The 17,766-nt window shown below is 36.3% G+C and overlaps 1 protein-coding gene across 1 annotated transcript in view; it reads left to right on the forward strand.

Annotated features, from left to right (window-relative positions):
• Positions 1 to 17,766, forward strand: part of LOC128858007 (protein lozenge) — a 69,466-nt gene that overhangs the window by 12,584 nt on the left and 39,116 nt on the right. The window contains exon 3 of the mRNA XM_054093901.1: positions 2,666 to 2,905. Coding sequence (XP_053949876.1) covers positions 2,666 to 2,905 — 240 coding nt within the window. The remainder of the gene's footprint in view (positions 1 to 2,665; positions 2,906 to 17,766) is intronic.

Below are 17,766 nucleotides of genomic sequence, written 5' to 3' on the forward strand. Positions count from 1 at the left end.
TCAAGCCGACTCCGAGCGGTAGATATTTTTTTATGAGGAGTTTTTTTCATGGCAGAGTGTAGGAAGAGGAGGCCAAAATCTGGTGAATACGGTGGATGCTCAATAATTCGAACTTTAATTCGTGGATTTTGGCCTTTGTCAAAATGCTCTTGTGACTCGGTGCATTGTCTTGATGAAAAATAATTTTTTTTCTTTTACAAACTGGATATTTTTTCGCGAATTTTTTTCTTCAGCTGGTCTTAGAGGTAACAGTAATATTCAGAATTTGTTGTTTTAACAGTTTGCAAGAAATCCACAAAAAAAAAACTGCTTTCGCATCCCAAAAAACTGATTCTAACACCTTCTTGGCCGATTTCTGGGCACGAACTCGTTTCGGAGCCGAAGAATCAGGTTCACACCACTCTTTCTCTTTAGCCTCTTGTTTTGATTTAAGATCATGGTGATAGACCCAAGTATCATCTAAAGTGATGAATCGACTAGCAAAATCCAATTTATTCTTTCGAAACGCTCTAAATGTTGCTGAGAAAGTCACATTTCAATGTATTTATGTTCCATTGTTAGCAAATGCGGAACGCTTCACCTTATATGCACACATCTTTTTGAAACCAGAGACTTCAATCAAAATATTGCTTACTCTGCCCAATGAGATGCTGAGAGCTTCTACTAAATCTCTTTCAGTCACTTCAAGATTTTCCAGTACGAAATGCTGAATTTTTTCTACGATTCTTGTTGTTGTTGCATTTTTTGGATGTCCTTGACGTAGATCGTCTTCAAGTCTTGTACGACCACGTTGAAATTCAGCAACCCATATTTCTGCTGTACTAATTGATGATAAAAAGTCCTTCTACACTTTTAACATTCGTTCATAAATTTCCTTTGCTTTTAAACCTTCCAAAAATAAAAATTCAATCACTGCGCGATACTTAATTTATTTCCAGTGTAGGAAATACTGAGACGCGTTGCTACTAAGTGACTTGTAAACAAAGATTGAATTCACAGATTAAAATGAAACTTCACATGCGTTCATATGAAGAGTGTGCCAACATAACAAAAAAAAGGTTAGTAGCAACTCTTATCGAACCGCAAAATGTATTGAACAACCTAGCCTCGCCTATGGCAAGTGTGCTTTATCAAAAACAGGGGTTTACGAGTGGTATAAGGCTTTTGCAGAGGACCGAGAAGTCGTGAAAGATTTGCCTCGATCTGGTCGCCCATCAACGTCTTCAACGGATGAAAACGTCGTCAAAGTTAAGGAAATGGTGCTAGAGAACATCATTTAAGTTTGAGTGATATAGCTCTCGACCTTAGCGTATCTCAAAAATCAATTCGCAACATTTTACACCATCAATTGGGCATGAGACGCGTGGCTGCTCGACTTGTTCCAAGAGAGTTGAATTTTTTTCAAGAAATTCATCGGAAGAAGGTGGCTGAAGACATGCTTGAGCAAGTGACAAATGAATTCGGACCCAACGACCTACGAGGCGTGGGTTATTGAGTTTGACATGCAAACCAGTCAACAGTCAACAGGCGGCTGAATGGCACTATCCACGTGAGCCGAAACCCAATAAATCACGTCGAAATCGGTCAAAACTGAAAGTCATGCTACTCGTTTTCTTTGATTATCATGGTGTTGTGTACTTGAAATTCATTCTAAATGGTTCTACGGTAAATAAAGAATATTATTTGTAAGTTATGCGACGTTTGAGAGAGAATGTGCGTAGGAAATGGCTCAATTTGTGGAAAGAAAACTTCTGGATCTTTCACCACGCACCGTGACCGTCCATGACCGTTACCATGCACCGTCTTACAAGGCTCATATTGTGAACACTTTTTTGATAAAAAAAAAACAAATATCATCGAACAACCACCATATTTACGGGACTTAGCCCTCTGTGACTTTTTCCTTTTCCCAAAACTTAAATTGCCACTCCGCGGACGCCGCTTTGAGTCTCCATTAAGGAGAGTTTGCTGAAAGAACTGAAAAAGATCTCTTTAAACGCGTTTAAAAGGTGCTTTGATGACTGGACTAATCGTTGGCATATTTGTATTGCTTCGAATGGAGCCTATTTTGACGGTGACAAAATAAATTTTCATGATTAAACAATTATTTTGCGTTTTATTGAACGACTCCCGGTACTTTTTTGACAGAACCTATTTTCGAGCAAAGTACAGATCTACTTTAATTATTAGAAAACCGTGGAATACTACATCAAATACGGTTCTTCCATACAAATTATTTTCCCTAATCACGTGAACCGGTCTTTATATCAAATAACGCATCGATCTCATGACATTCCTGGCCAATAAACACTTTATTGCCAACATTCTCGATGAGCATTTTGCTTAAATGTTTCTGAATTTCTTTCATGCAACATTGTGCCGCATAATAAAAATGTTTGCACTTTACTTAGCATTTCCTACTGCTGGCAAAAATAACTTTAACTTTATTGACATTTAATAATTTAAGTTTATTTAAATCCACAGCAAACCCTAGCCGGGCAATTAATAATGCAACCTATGGAAACGGTTGTCAGCAACATGCCAACCAACCAAACTGTAATTAAATTATAGTAATGAAAATTACACATAATTAATTAACTCTATGCCGCCTCCCAACTTAAATTAACACTTCACAACTAACAGCAATACATCTTTCATCTTTCAGTTCGTACCAGCAATCCATATTTCTTGTGCTCCAGACTGCCAGCGCATTGGCGCTCCAACAAAACGCTGCCCAACTCCTTCAAAGTGGTGGCACTCGTGGAAGTCGGCGACGGCACTCTGGTAACGATACGTGCCGGCAACGATGAGAATTGCTGTGCCGAACTGAGAAACTGCACGGCGGTGATGAAGGATCATGTGGCCAAGTTTAATGATCTACGCTTTGTGGGACGCAGCGGCCGAGGTGAGTGATTGACAGCAAAGGAATAAAACCAAAACAACAAAAAATAAATGAAATACAAAAAAACTGGTGCGATGTGGAAATCAGAAGCATCAGTAGAAGCACCTTCAGCAGTCAATAATAAGCCAATATGGCAGCGTTTAACTTCCGTCAATGAATTCTTAGCTCTACCTAGCGCTTTGTTACTTTTATTGTTATTGCTTTTGCAGCATTGTTGAGTTGGGTGCTCGTGTAAGAACGCATTTTGCGTCACCTTAAGTGAGACAAGTAAGTGCCCGCAAATAAAACGGACGACGCAAGCTGAACGAGCGGGCGTTCCAGTAGAGCCACTTGCGAAAATTATATTCCCGAAAATTGAGCGTTGTCGAACGTTGTCGGTCTCGGTGTCGGTGTCGGACTTCAAGACCAGTGAGTTTCACTCACAGAAGTCGTCACATTATGTCCGCAAGCCCGAGGGCGTCAGGCACTTAGTGCGTTCAGTGCATATATATATACATACATATGTATGTACATGCACGCGTGTGTGTTTGCTGCTCCACGAAAGTCTGTTGTTGGCTCTTGAGCGCAACCCTTATAAAAATTACATAAAAGTGCATTTCGAAATTTCGAGCCAACAAAATTGCGTTCAAACAATGAGGTGTAATTCTGCAGCAACAATTGAGCGTGTTGCAGTCAAAAACTGCACCAACTGTCATCTCCCATCCATCACGTGTCCATGCGCTTAGCTGCAGCCCGCCAGCGTATAAATATATAAGTAAGTATGCGTGTTGCAATTGCTCTGGCAATTCTTCCTCATTCTCCGCCTATATTGGCGAACAGCGGCAAGTTCTGTGTATTTGCTTAGCACGCAACCCAAATTTTTGCCATCAATAATCGATTTTAAAGTATGCACTTTGGCATTGCTGTTGCACTGCGATTGCAATATGTCATCTTTATTTTGCTGGTCGGCCGATCGGCAACGTGTTGCAAATGCTGCAAGTGCATGCAAAGTGCAGTCTGTGTGCCGCATCGCGACAGCTCGCTAATTTTCTATCCAAACTGGCAATTAATACACCAGGAAATTCACGCAATAGTCAGACGGCACGCGCAACAGTTGGCCAAAAATGATGATGGTGATGATCATGCCGTTGTGGGTAATGGGTAGGTCGAAGGCACTCATGTGCAGAGCGGTTTGATAGTTTAAGGCAATTCTAGGCGTGTTTCGTGCCTATTAAAATATTGATGTTTTATTTTGCTTCATTCAGCAAAAACGAAAGGTTTGGAGACTTTACGATCAACTTTCGATAAGTAGAATTGGGCGCGTTCAAAAAAAAATTTCTTAAGCAGGCATTAAGTTCCCATGATTTAAGGCCCCTGTTCCATGCTATAATTCTCGGCTAAAGCTAATTAGTTTAGATTATCTAGAAAAGAGAAGACAGTCCTTTTACTTTCCTTTATTGTCACTGCTATCCGCAATGGCATCGTCGACTGTCCAGTTCTACTTTAGCGGATAAGCTTTAGTGTTCCACAAAGAAGTCCTCGCAATGTTTACCCTTTTTATGCGGAAAACTTTAAGACTCAATTTGCGAGTAATGCAGCCATTGCTCGCACACTTAGAGACTATAATTCATTAACCAATTCTAGCCTGCTTGATGTTGCTTTATCGAGATCTAATTTTGTAAACATTTAAAATTGACTACTACTTTATTTTTGAATTAATTATTTAATACTAGCTTTAACCCGCGCCCCGCTCGCGTAGGAATAGTTTTGAGGGGTTTAGGATATGTATATAAAAGAATTACAAACAATAAGTTCAAAGGAAATAATTTTTGATTAATAACCAAATAAAATATTACAGTACCCGACATCCGTTGCTATGCCTCGTTGAATAAAATCAAAAAAACCAATCAGAAAAATATCAAGCAAAGTTGAACTGCTTATGCGGATTATGAGGTCTAGAGTGGGAAATAGGAAAAACTAAGATTGTTTAGATTAAATTTAAGCAAATATTCGATTATTAGTGACGAATGAGAGTGGTGGCGCGGTCTGGGGGCTGTGGGAAGGGAGTTCCATCATAAAAATAGGCCTATAACCTTCATTGGGTGAAAATATGAATGTATAAAAATTTTTGCGTCATTTGGTGTTGTCGTTTCGTAGTGATGCGCGGACAACGTACAGACATTCACCTTTATAGTATAGAAGAAGATTGTATTTATATTGATTGCTAGTATTTTAGTAGCCAAATATGGCTTTTTCCCCTTACATTTTTGTTTAGTCCGTAAGGTAATTTATAATGTAGTTCATTAAAATATAATAAATAGGGGAGAATGGGGAGTTGTGAGACATAGGGAGTTGTGAGACATTGTTACCGTTCGGCATTATTCATTTGTTTACATTCGATTTTAAGTGTCAACAAGTGTTCTCGATGCGATCTCACTTTTCAGCTAGCATTGGTCATATTTACACGCGTTCGACGCGTCTCTCCAGTTACTGTGTTTTGGAATTTCTCGGTAAGTTTTTTTCATCATTTGTTTTGCGATACATTCGATCAGTTGTTGAAGCAAATTGCAAATGTTAATATATAGAAGTTATTAATTGTCCTATTAGCTTTGAATTTACACATTCACTTGGGCGTGAACGTTCGATGTGTTTATGACTACGCGGCCATTTATAAAAAAAAACGATTTGGGGAGTTGTAAGACAACAAATGAGGGGAGTTGTGAGACACCGTGTTTTTCGACGTTTTAACGCATCTGTCATAAGTACCTCGCAATATTCATGCATTGTTTGTACATATATCATGAAATTTTCGGTTAAATTTGAGTTTTTATTGTTTTTCCGCTTTTAAAGTTAAGCAGAAACAACTCCATTCATTGGAATGTATGCGATCAAGCTGTGCACCTAAAGTGTGCCAATTTACGAACTGGTTATTATACATGTTCTCACTGCGAATCATCAGATTGATGGCATTTTTTATACACTTCTTTATAACAATTGTCTTTTCTTTTTTATTTCTCATCTTAATAAAGAACTAACAACTAAAATAAGTCATTTTTATTGATTTAAACCATGGTGTCTCACAACTCCCCACATTTTTGTTTTTTTATATTTTATATTATTATATACAATTTTTATTTTAAGGAAAATTGTAGTTTTGTTAAATAGGCCATACCAATAGCTTCCAGTATTCATTGACTAAAGATTCCATCGTTGACATATGCAGAATATTAAGATTTTGAGTAATACGGGTCCAAAAACAAAACCCGTCTCACAACTCCCCATTCTCCCTTACTTATAAATAAATGAAATTTGGATGGCGGAATTTTCCAAGCACTCAGATCATATTTCCCATTGTACTTAAGGCCCATGATTCAATTATTATAGGTTTGCTTAGTTGTGACATTCGAATTCTGACACTCCCTTACAAAAGGTGGCATTTAAGAAGGGCGAAGAAAGTGGAAAAATTAAATACCTTTTGGGTAAAAATGGTAGCAAAAAATGTTTTGTTTTTACTTAAATTATAAATGGTACAAACAGAAATTTCCAGGAATGATATTAAAAAAATAAGGTTACTAAGTTCAGCCCAGATTGATATTTTGTGAATTAATTTTTAAATTGAAAACTGATCATTTGCCAATATGTCGCTATTATATTACTTAAGTATTATGGCCCTAATCAAAGCCTTTTAGAGGAGAAGCGAACTCATCATAAATTTAGTTGACTAACAAGAAACTGTGACCATATTCACGCCTTGCTTTGCCCATGTAACTTTGGAGTTTTTTGGGGGTCGCGATTATTCTTACACTCCTAACTACTTGACCGCGGCCTCGGCGGCACACCTCCATCCGATGGTCCAAATTTTCGATGTCGCTAAGGCATAATTGAGGTTCTATGCCGTTAATGTGCCGAATTATCTCATCCTTAAGCTCTTGAATGGTTGCTGGCTTATCGACGTACACCTTTTCTTTCAAATAACCCCAAAGAAAGAAGTCCAACGGTGTCAAATCACATGATCTTGGCGGTCAATTGACATCGCCGCGACGTGAGATTATTCGGCCATCAAATTTTTCGCGCAAAAGAGCCATTGTTTCGTTAGCTGTGTGACAAGTGGCACCGTCCTGTTGAAACCACATATCGTCCACATCCATATCTTCCAATTCGGGCCATAAAAAGTTCGTTGTCATCTTATGATATCTTATGATATTCACAGTAACTACCTGACCGGCCTCATTTTGGAAAAAATACGGCCCACTGATGCCGCCGGCCCATAAACCGCACCAAACAGTCACTCTTTGTGGGTGCATTGGTTTTTCGGCAATCACTCTTGGATTATCATTCGCCCAAATGCGGCAATTCTGCTTATTGACGAATCCACTGAGGTGAAAATGTGCCTCATCACTGAATATGAAGTGCGCGATATGAATTTTGATTTGAACGCCCGTTTTCATAAAAAGCCTGAATAACTTTAACGCGTTGCTTGATTGTGTATCTTTCCATGGTCCAAATGGAATTAGTCTCAAATTAAAAAATGTCAAATGAAATGCAGAAAAAAACCTGACGTTTAGGTGTAGTTTACATTCAACATCGGCCCTTGAAATTTAACCACCCTTTATTATACAATTTTATAACTTTTGCATTTACGTATTTTACGTTTTAAATCTTTGCAATAAATCGTTAGGCCGACATTTTTTGAATCTTCAAGAGAAGTTTACCTTAGAAAGGTTATTTGCTCGGTTATTCGGATGAGTGGCAAGTCGGTTGTTGTATCTTTGGTTGAGGTTGTTTATTTCTTCGAAAACTGTCGTAACTTTTAGGTCATTTCGTACAAGCCATGGCGCATTGGCACACATGCAGAGCCCCTTTGACTGAAATCTTTGCATAATTTGTTTTTACAGCTGAGCCCCATAATTGAACTCCATACGTCCATATCGGTTTCAGAATAGATTTGTAAATAAGCACCTTATTGTCAAGTGAAAGTGCTGAATTGTAGCCGATTAACCAGTGTAGTGATCGTAATTTCAGTCCAAGTTGCTTTCGCTTTAAAAATATTTGCGATAGCCAAGTAAAATGCCCGTCTAATAGAATACCTAAATATTTGGCATTATCTGTTTGAGGTATTGGAACGCTGTTAAGAGATACGGCAGGGCATGAGCCGTTTCGAAGTGTGAATGTTATCTGCGCCGATTTGCTTTCGTTAGCTTTTATGCGCCATTTTTTCATCCAGTTTAGGTTTTCTTGTAAGTAATCAGAAGCAATTGAGGCAATAAAAATATTACAAAGAAAAAATACATAAAAAATTTTCAAATGCACATTTTTAAAAAATTTTGTATAAAATTCAGTATATTAAAAAAAAATGTGTATACACTTTCCTTTTAGCCCTACAAGAAACATATTACCCAAAACCTTCAAGGCAGTCTTCCAACATTTAAATGCATTAAATAAGTTGTGGTTTGTGGTTTTGCTTTTGCTTTGCTGATTAAGATAAAAATATAAGCTTGACTGTATTAGTGTACATGTGTGTGTGTGTGTGATAACAATAACCGAAAAACCTTGATATGACGCAGAAAGCTAAGCTATAGATAAAAAAGTATATTCATAAATATATAAGTTTAACCGCATCCATAACCTTTTACAAAAAAATGTACCGCTTATAAATAATTTTAAGAACATTATGGAAATATTAAAAACTTGTGACCGCTTTAACCCTCTGTTTCACAAGGTGGTCTCAGGTCATTCATTTCCCCAGTCTCTTATTTGAACTTCCGTATTGACTGCCCTTAATTAAATAACGAGATGATGTGTCAACAGAGTTCAGGTTAGTACTTATTTCTCGTGCCAAAATTACCAGGAGGAAAGTCTTATACAAATTTGTTCTGATAATCTTATGAAATTATAAGCAAGAGCTTCAAAGTATACATCGAATTTTATATTAACCCAAGACTATTACTGATAGAATAATCATTCCTAAGCTTTGAACCGACACAATTCTGACAACTCCGCAAAATGTTTATGCAGTTCTAGTGTAGTACGTTCGCTGTTGAAACGCTCTTTTTCACTTTGTGGCTTTCTCAAAGATGCAGAAGCGACAATTCATTTTGAGGGGAAGTTACAAATTCTTATTGGGTAAATTTTTACTAACAATACCAGTGAAGAACCATTTTCTCTTGGCTGCCATTTTACATGATAGCATGTGGTCAAAACTGATTGTACAGTCTGTGTCAGAAAAAAGGAACCGTGATTATTCATGAAGTATTAAAGATATATATTTAAAAATTTTTTACATGAAAATATGTACAAAACTACGAGTCGCAATTACCCACTAATTCGTTCAGTCTTCATCGTTTTCGAGTATAGTCTGTCATCTTCTTTATGCTTTGAACCAGCTTTTCTGGTAACTCGTCGACAAATAGGACTAGATTTTGCGAACTTGACGCACGAGTTGCTTTAAATTATCGACTAGCCTTCCGGTAAGATGCGTTTTCATAGTTCCCCACACATTTTCAATGGGGTTGGCATGTGGGGACTGGGAAGGCCAGACCAATACTGTGATGCCATTTTCTTGTTTTGTTGTTTCTCAACGTGTTTTCTGAGAACAGTGGTTTTGATGATGTGGGCCGGTACGATATGTTCGCTTCTTTCAGTCGACGTTCGATGGTGTGTTAGTATCATCTATTCCCGTTTTAGCAAGAACTGATCGCCTTGTCGTAGTCCCAAAGAAGGGTCCCGCTTAAAAAGCTGGACGATCACTTTATCCTGCTTTTTTGTCATCACTCGCTTCAAGCCTGCAGCAGTTTTAGGATTTATTATTAGCCTAAAACTGTTTGAGTAGGCTACATGGCGGCACAATAGATCTCTTCAGGTCACAGTGCACAAACAGCCAATCAATAATAGTATATAATAAGTGCGGTAGCAATACTCCGAATTGGTGGGGGGTCATTTTTCCCAAAATCACTTTCCCAAAAAAATTTTTTCCCAAATTTTTTTTCCCCAAAAAATAATTTTCCCAATATTTTTTTTCCCAAAAATATTTTTTCCCGCTTTATTGTTTTTTCCTGAATGCATGTTTTCCCAAAATAACTTTTTTCCAATAGATAGCTTTCCCGAACAAATACTACTGAAATTAATTTTTATTATTCTACTATTTCACATTTTTCGACGATTCCGACAATATGAGTGTATATAATAATCAAAAATCTTATACTTAAGTAATCGAAAAAGATTCGAAAAAGTTTTTCAATATACATTTTTCAATTCGGATAAAAAGACAAGGTAACGAATGTATCCAACTTCACTCATATAAACAAGTTTTTTCACGTCATTCTTTTCGTGTCAAAATTTCATGAGCCAAAATTTGCTGCCTAAAGTCAAAATTTCTAATTATGGCGGAATTAATTGAATGCAAAAAATCATTTCTTTTCAAATAATAAAAAATGTACTCGCCCATTCATTGCAAATGTATATGCGATATTTTACAGACGAACGATATTTTGGGAAAAATATTTTATGGGAAAATTTATTGGGAAATTTTTAGTTTGGGAAAAATGGCATTGGGAAAATTATTTTTTGGGAAAAAAAAATTTGGGAAAAAATTTTTTTGGGAAAGTGATTTTGGGAAAATTGTACCCCAATCCTCCGAATTTCTTACTTACCTACCAGTTACAATATAAAACAGAAAACAATTTACAAAATTTTGGGCGAATACCTTAATCGTTCTTAATTATGTTTCGGACAAAAATATCAGTGTTCCTATTAAAACGCAAAAAATCAATGCGAATCCTTTAAGAGAAATAGGGAACGCATTCCAATGAATGTGATCATAGCAAATATATTCAAGGGCAAAAAGTACCGTTACGGCACCATACTCGATAAAACACGCGCATATACATACCTACATATGGTTGTCAACGCATCGTTCTTAAGTATTCTTCCACGGATGTAGCATCAATATAGGGGTTGCCCATATTCGACGGACCCGACGGATTTCGATGACTCTTTGGGCCCATTCCAATCGACGTGGCTTGTCCGCAGGCAACAATCTTTGCGTCAATTGAATCTTATACGGGAATAAATGCAAATCAATGCGGAAAATTCGTTGTAAAGTGGTCCGAGCAATGCCCAACTGCTGAGAACGGCGATTTTGGGATGTCCTTGGCGACGCCTTGGTCGGTTTTGATTTGGCCTCTTTGGATTAGAAAGAGCATCACCAGTCGAAAACCTTTCGTACAAACGTTTAATGGTGTTCTTAGAAGGCGCACTTTTCACATTATTTAATTTTTTATACCCACGTTGAGTTTTCACAATTGACTTCTTTTGTTGAATGTAAATTTCAACAATTTGGGAGCGCTCACGTGGCGTGTGCTGTTCCATGATAAAAATCTGCTTGGACTGACACTTCCAACGCGGTATGTCATTAAGCGATCTGACGTCTCTGTCAAAAGGTACAGGGTTGCCAGATGGGTCCGTCGAATATTGGCAACCCTGTATGTATATGTTAACCTGTTTTCATTAGTTTGACAGCATTTGCTGTAAAATATTGGGTAGTCGAAAGGTCTTTTCGAATTTTGTCGATGCTGTATCAGTTCGTGTAGCACAACAATGGTTCGCTCGCTTCCGTTCTGGAAATTTCGATGTGAAAGATGCACCTCGCTCCGGTCGACCTATCGTTGAAAAAGTCGATGAAATTATGGAAGAAAATGACCAGGACCGTCACATAAGCTGTCATGACATCGCCCAAGGCACTAAACATTCATTATCAAAGGGTTTTGAACCATTTAAAAAGGCTGGTTACGAAAAGAAGCTCGATGTTTGGGTACGACATGAATTGTCTGTGAAAAATTTAATATACCGAATTAAAATCTGCGATTCTTTGCTGAAACGAAATGAAATCGAACCATTTCTGAAGCGAATGGTAACAGGAGACGAAAAGTGGATCAAATACGACAATAATGTGCGTGCAAATACGACAATCATGGTGCAAGGGTGGTGAAGCTCAAAAAATGGTCGCAAAGCCAGAATTAACGCTTCGAAAGGTTATGCTGTGTGTTTGGTGGGATTGGAAAGGAGTCATCCACTATGAGCTGCTCCAGCCTGCTCGAACGATTGATTCTACACTTTACTGTCAACAACTGATGAGATTGAAGCAAGCAATCGAAAAAAAAAACGGCCAGAACTGATCAGCAGAAAGGGCGTCGTCTTCCATGAGGACAACGCTAGGCCACACACATTTTTGATGACTCGGCAAAAACTGGGAGAGCTTGGCTGAGAAGTTTTGATGCATCCACCATATAGCCCTGACCTTGCACCATCGGACTACCATTTGTTTCGGTCAATGCAGAACTCACTTAATGGAGTAAAGTTGGCTTCAAGAGAAGCCTGTGAAAATTACTTGTCGCAGTTTTTCGCCGAGAAACCATGGAATAATGTCTCTAGAAGAAAAATGGCAAAGGTGGTCGACCAAAATGGTACATATTTGGTTTAATAAAGTTCATTATAAATATAAAAAAATATGAATTGAAGTTTGATTAGAAATACGAAAAGACTTTTTCGACTACCCAATATTACCGTATTAAAACCGGGCAAAAGAAACATATGCAGTGAAAATTCTTGAATGAAACATTTTTTTATTAAATTTAAATTATTAAAAGTATACAATTATAGGTAAATACAGCATAAGACAGAATTGACTATTTTTTCCTTAAATTTCTTGTTTTTGTGCGCCATGAAAATTTGCAAAATTGGCGTTTTTGCACTTGTTTTTTTGGATAGTTTTTTATTTGAAAGCAAATTATGTGTAATCCGAAATTTATTTATCGACTATTTCTTACTGGAAAAGTAACTATTTGCATTATATGAACTAAAGGTTAAGTATATCTAAAAAGGGGAATTAACCCTTTCGCGACCATGAAAGCAAATACAAACGTATTTACTTTGTTAGCATAGCAACTACGCTTTAAGAAATACTTCGAAAATACTACTGAGAGAATGCCGGCAAATTTGAAACAGGTCGCTTTTTGATAATCGCAAAACGCAACAAACCGCAATTTTTTGGTTTATTATCAACGAAATTTGGGAAACACGCACTTAGTAGAGCAAGCTTTGCTGAACTCGGAAAGTATTTGCGTAGTAAGATTTCGATCAAATGACTTTAACTCAGTGCACCGAACTCGTACTTTGCGTGCTTGCATAGCCAAAATATAAAATTTTTTTTTACTATTACTCGTGCATACATACGCATGTGTATAAGTACAGGTATCCCTCGTATAACGCGATAGTTACGTTCCAGAAGAATTGCGCGTTATGTAATTCCGCGTTATCTAAAACATAGTTTTCATATAAATTTGGGGGTTATGTTGCAATAGGTTTTTTTAAATAAAATATATACAAAATAACAGATGCACATATATTTCAACTCAATACTAAAGTTCAGACTTTCTTATACAATTAAAAACACAAGATATGAATAATAATACATATGTACATACATATTTCAAAATTCAAAAAACAAAATTTAAATAATTATGTGCACATTAAAAAATTTAAAAACAAACTAAAACAAATTAAAGGTTTATTAAATTCATATGGTAATTAATCTGTTTCACTGTCTTCAAAGATCTTTGCACGTGGGCGTTTTTGGGGGAGCAATAGCTTCATCAGAAGATATTTCTTCAACATAATTTTCGCTATTGGATAAGAAACTAGTTGTGGGACCTTGTGGTTCTTCTACTGGTTTTATAATTGCAAAATCTGTTATCAGTTTTTGGTGGGTGGTTTTTTTAAGCTCCTTTTCAATTTCGTAATAAGGTGCTAGATTAATATCTATTATATCTATCTAAGGCAAAAAAGGGTAATTCCCGGTTTACATTAAAAATACATTACATATTATAAATATGTGGTACGCAAATTAGTGTTACCAGATTTTATAATTATGTATTTTCCCCTTCGCGTTATATAAGTCTAAATTTCGCGTTATACTGAAACCTAATTTTTCCAAATCGCGTTATATCGAAACCGCGTTGTATAAGACCGCGTTATACAAGGGATACCTGTATATACCTAATTCTACTTGTTTTTCTGACCTTTGCTGATCATATTTCTACAAACATTTGTACATATATATAATTATATGTGCAAGGTGGCTCAAAATCAATCATCATTTTCTTTTTGAATAAGTGGTTTTGAGTGTTGGAAATCTTTATTTTGACCTCTGCTTCATTGCTTGTCTATTTGTATACTGCAGCTGTCTAGTTCACAACTGTCAAATATGATTGACGTACGACGCCATTTGCCAAAATTATAAATCTTCTGGTAGGGGGATTAATTTTGCGCCACCTTGCACTAACTATATTCGACGTGGTGGAAAGTATCATAAATACATTTTTTTAAGCTGGATATATCCTCTTTCATTTGATATCCATTGTTTAGCGTTAGAGAGAGTGGGGGAACCGCGGAATGAGTGAATTATACCGAGCTCCTGTATATACATACATATTACACTTCTCGAATATATTTTTAAATAGCCTGAGCAAATGAGCAACGAGTACTTACACACCTGCTATTACTCGACAATTTTCGCGCGTGAACTCGAGTATATTATTTTTATTATTTATAGGAGATATATACAATGTAACCCTAACTTAATTAGCCACTGGCTACTTGAACTCGAGTATGTCACGCTTTTTCGAGTAATTCGACCAATAATTTTAATTATTTTGACTTTTCTGTCAAACATTTTTTTTAGTTTAAAATTATTTATACACAGTGCTGACTTCTATGGAAAACTAAAGAAATGTTGACAAATAAAATTGACAATTTTTGTTTAATTTCTGAAATTGCTAAAATATACGAAAATTGCGAAGCAAATACATATTTGAGCAGTTGCGTAATAAAGGGGTAGGGGTAGTCAGAGGCCCGAAAAAATGATAATTTTCAATAACATTTTTTTGCTAGTCAATTGCTTTATTTTACAAAAATAAAAACATAGTATTTTTAATACATCATGTTTCGACTTGACTTAAGTAAAAAATTAATAATTATAAAAGTTATCGCAGTTCCGCCAGAAGTTCCTTGCGGTGATCATTATAAGTCCTTGGAGATTCATCTTAAATCAATCATACAAGAGAAATTAGTTTTTTTAACGGGGTAATCTTGTGTCTGATCGAAGTTTTCTTTTATTTAGTTTAGTTTTCATATTTTCGAGAAAAAAACCCGATAATTAATTGTTAAAAAAAATCGAAATATTTGTAAAAAAAATCCTTCGATGAGGCACGAGTTTTTTATGTTTTTCAAGAGCAGTACAAATTTTATTGAAATCTACCAAGCGGTTTTTAAGTTACAGTGATCACCAGTTCAAAAAACATAGTTTTGAGAAACACGCATTTCAAGTTTTGCTATCGACCGCCCGAGCGTCCATTGTTAATTGTTGAATAACTCGAAAAGTATTTGCCGGATTCACTTCACATTTTCACACAGTATTTTTACTTTAAAAAAATGCAAAACCAAATTTCCAATTTTTTTTTAATTCTGACTACCCCTAATCCCATAAACGAATTTCGACCGAGTAGCAAGTTACTACCCGGGTATCTGAAGCTCTATAATTAGTATATAAGGTATGGCGCCCACACCCTTTGTTGGTTATTTGGCCGAACTCTTTCTCAACTTGCGGTATGTGTCTTGATGTATTTCTACAGAGGAAAGTACATGCCTCCGAACAGCAGATGGGTTTTTATGTGGACCGTTTTCATGGCAGAAATACATTTGGAGGTTTGCCATTGCCTGACTAGAAGCGACCACTACTGGGGAAAAAAGTCTTGTGCCCACAGCGAATTTCAAACATGAGTACTACCATTTGCACATTTGGCTACAGCGGCTTTGCTATACACAGACACATACAACAATTTCACATTTAGAAATAGCCTTGAATATTACTTTACCCCATAAAAAGTTATCTGCCAACGTTTAAATGATCAACGCTGTTAGGGGAAGGGGTGGTGGACACTTACAGCGAAAAAAGCAATTTCATTGCTGTCTGATAGTGACTATTTAAATGTCGGTTATGATGGCCGCTACTGCCGTTGATTGAAATGACATTTAATCATGCGTAACAGCGACAACAATAATTACGTGCATCATAACGCCCGCAAGGAGGACAAGTAAATAAGCATTTTTTAATTTACTCGTAAATTTTTAGCTTCGGAATTGCATGGAAAGTCTGCGTGTTGAGCGAAAAAAGAAAAACAATTTCAATTTCGCCATTGGTCACTTGTAACAGTAAGCGCCAGTGAGCTGGTGTTTCTGACGGCTGCATGAACCATTTTGGCAAATGTCGCATGAAATAGTAATATGTTTCTACTTACTTCTTTTTCTGCTGTTTTTTAATTACAATTTAAGAAGTATTTAAATTGAGACTACCAATAGCGAGATGCTCTACATAGTACTAAAGATCCATTATAACGAGAATTGACTATTAACCTAGAAATATCTACTACAGCAGCTAACGACAGCAAAAAACCAAACAAATCTAAGATATTAAGATACAAATATGCAAAAGCTGTCATTGGGGAAAATACGCTTACGTACATTTTTTGGCCTTTAACTGTAAAAACCACGAGAGCGTTATGAAATATACTGCATGTATATCCTGCACGGAATATCAGACTTAAGCGTCATAATGGAAAATTCTGCTATATACAGAAAATACTACAGGGAGGAAGTACTGCTAGTTTATGCAAAATGTAGAAGAAAAAATTGTTCATGGCGATTCGTGCTCATTTTAAAGCAAGATGAATATACATAGGTGACACACTGCCAAAAAGCGTTAAATGAATTTTTGAAGAGGCCAATTCTGATTATATTCGAAATTACCCCAAGTTGAACCCAGTGGAACATATTTGGGTTAGAATACAAAGGGGCTGTATTGAGTAATTCAAAACCAATGAATAGAGTGCAATAAGTTTCCAGAGTCAGATAGGAGTGAAATTTTATTTTTATTTATTTATATAAAATTAGCTTACAACATAAATCTTATAAGCTATTTTAAGTTAGGGGCTATAGCAGCGAGGCCTTAAGCTCGATAATTTTATATACATATGCATACTTCCATTCTTAAACTTAGTAGATACAATTTTATTTTAAAACGCCAGCGGTGGGCTTCATATGAAATATTAAGCGGACAGATACCTGTAAACGGCCCCATTTTCCCTGATTTTCATTAAAATTATTTAAAATGAAGAAGTCAATATACTTTTTTCAAAATTGGCATACAGTTTATTTATACATTAAAATAATATACATTTTTTTTATTTTAATCATTTCAAATTCCGGATGTGCACTCAATTCTCCCAGGAAGGTCGCAGCGGGGCTTCTCAATCGGCGGGCATTGTATCATCGGCGTCAGTGACCTGAATACAAAAAACCAAAAATTTGTATGTTTTTGAATGTTACCATTTCTATATGAATTGAAAAAAAAAATGGAAAAAAATTCGCGAAATAAAATGCTTCAACAAAAAAAAAAGAATTTTATTTTTTCGAAAAATTTTCGAAAACTTGTAAATTCACATAGAAAGTAATATCATATCAAAATTTCCGAGAGATCGGTCAATAACTTTTCGAGTTATCGTGTACGCTAATTCGAAAAATATAGTTATGAGAAAAACGCGTCTAAAGTTTGAATACGTAACTATTTCTCTCCCAGCGCTCGAACGCAAAGAATAGAGTCGTCACTAGGGCGGGTCGATTTAAAAATCGATTTTTTGCCTCCCCACAAAAGACACTAAAAGTTCGACCCAAATTGGGGGGCATCAGAATTCGTTTTAGAGGTATGGTTCCTTCGGCAAAGTTTCTTATTATGATCCCTAGAATATGATTTTCACAGAGCAATGGGCGATACT

The sequence above is a fragment of the Anastrepha ludens genome, chromosome 3 (assembly GCF_028408465.1).
Source record: "Anastrepha ludens isolate Willacy chromosome 3, idAnaLude1.1, whole genome shotgun sequence".
In the NCBI taxonomy this organism is placed as follows: Eukaryota; Metazoa; Arthropoda; class Insecta; order Diptera; family Tephritidae; genus Anastrepha; species Anastrepha ludens.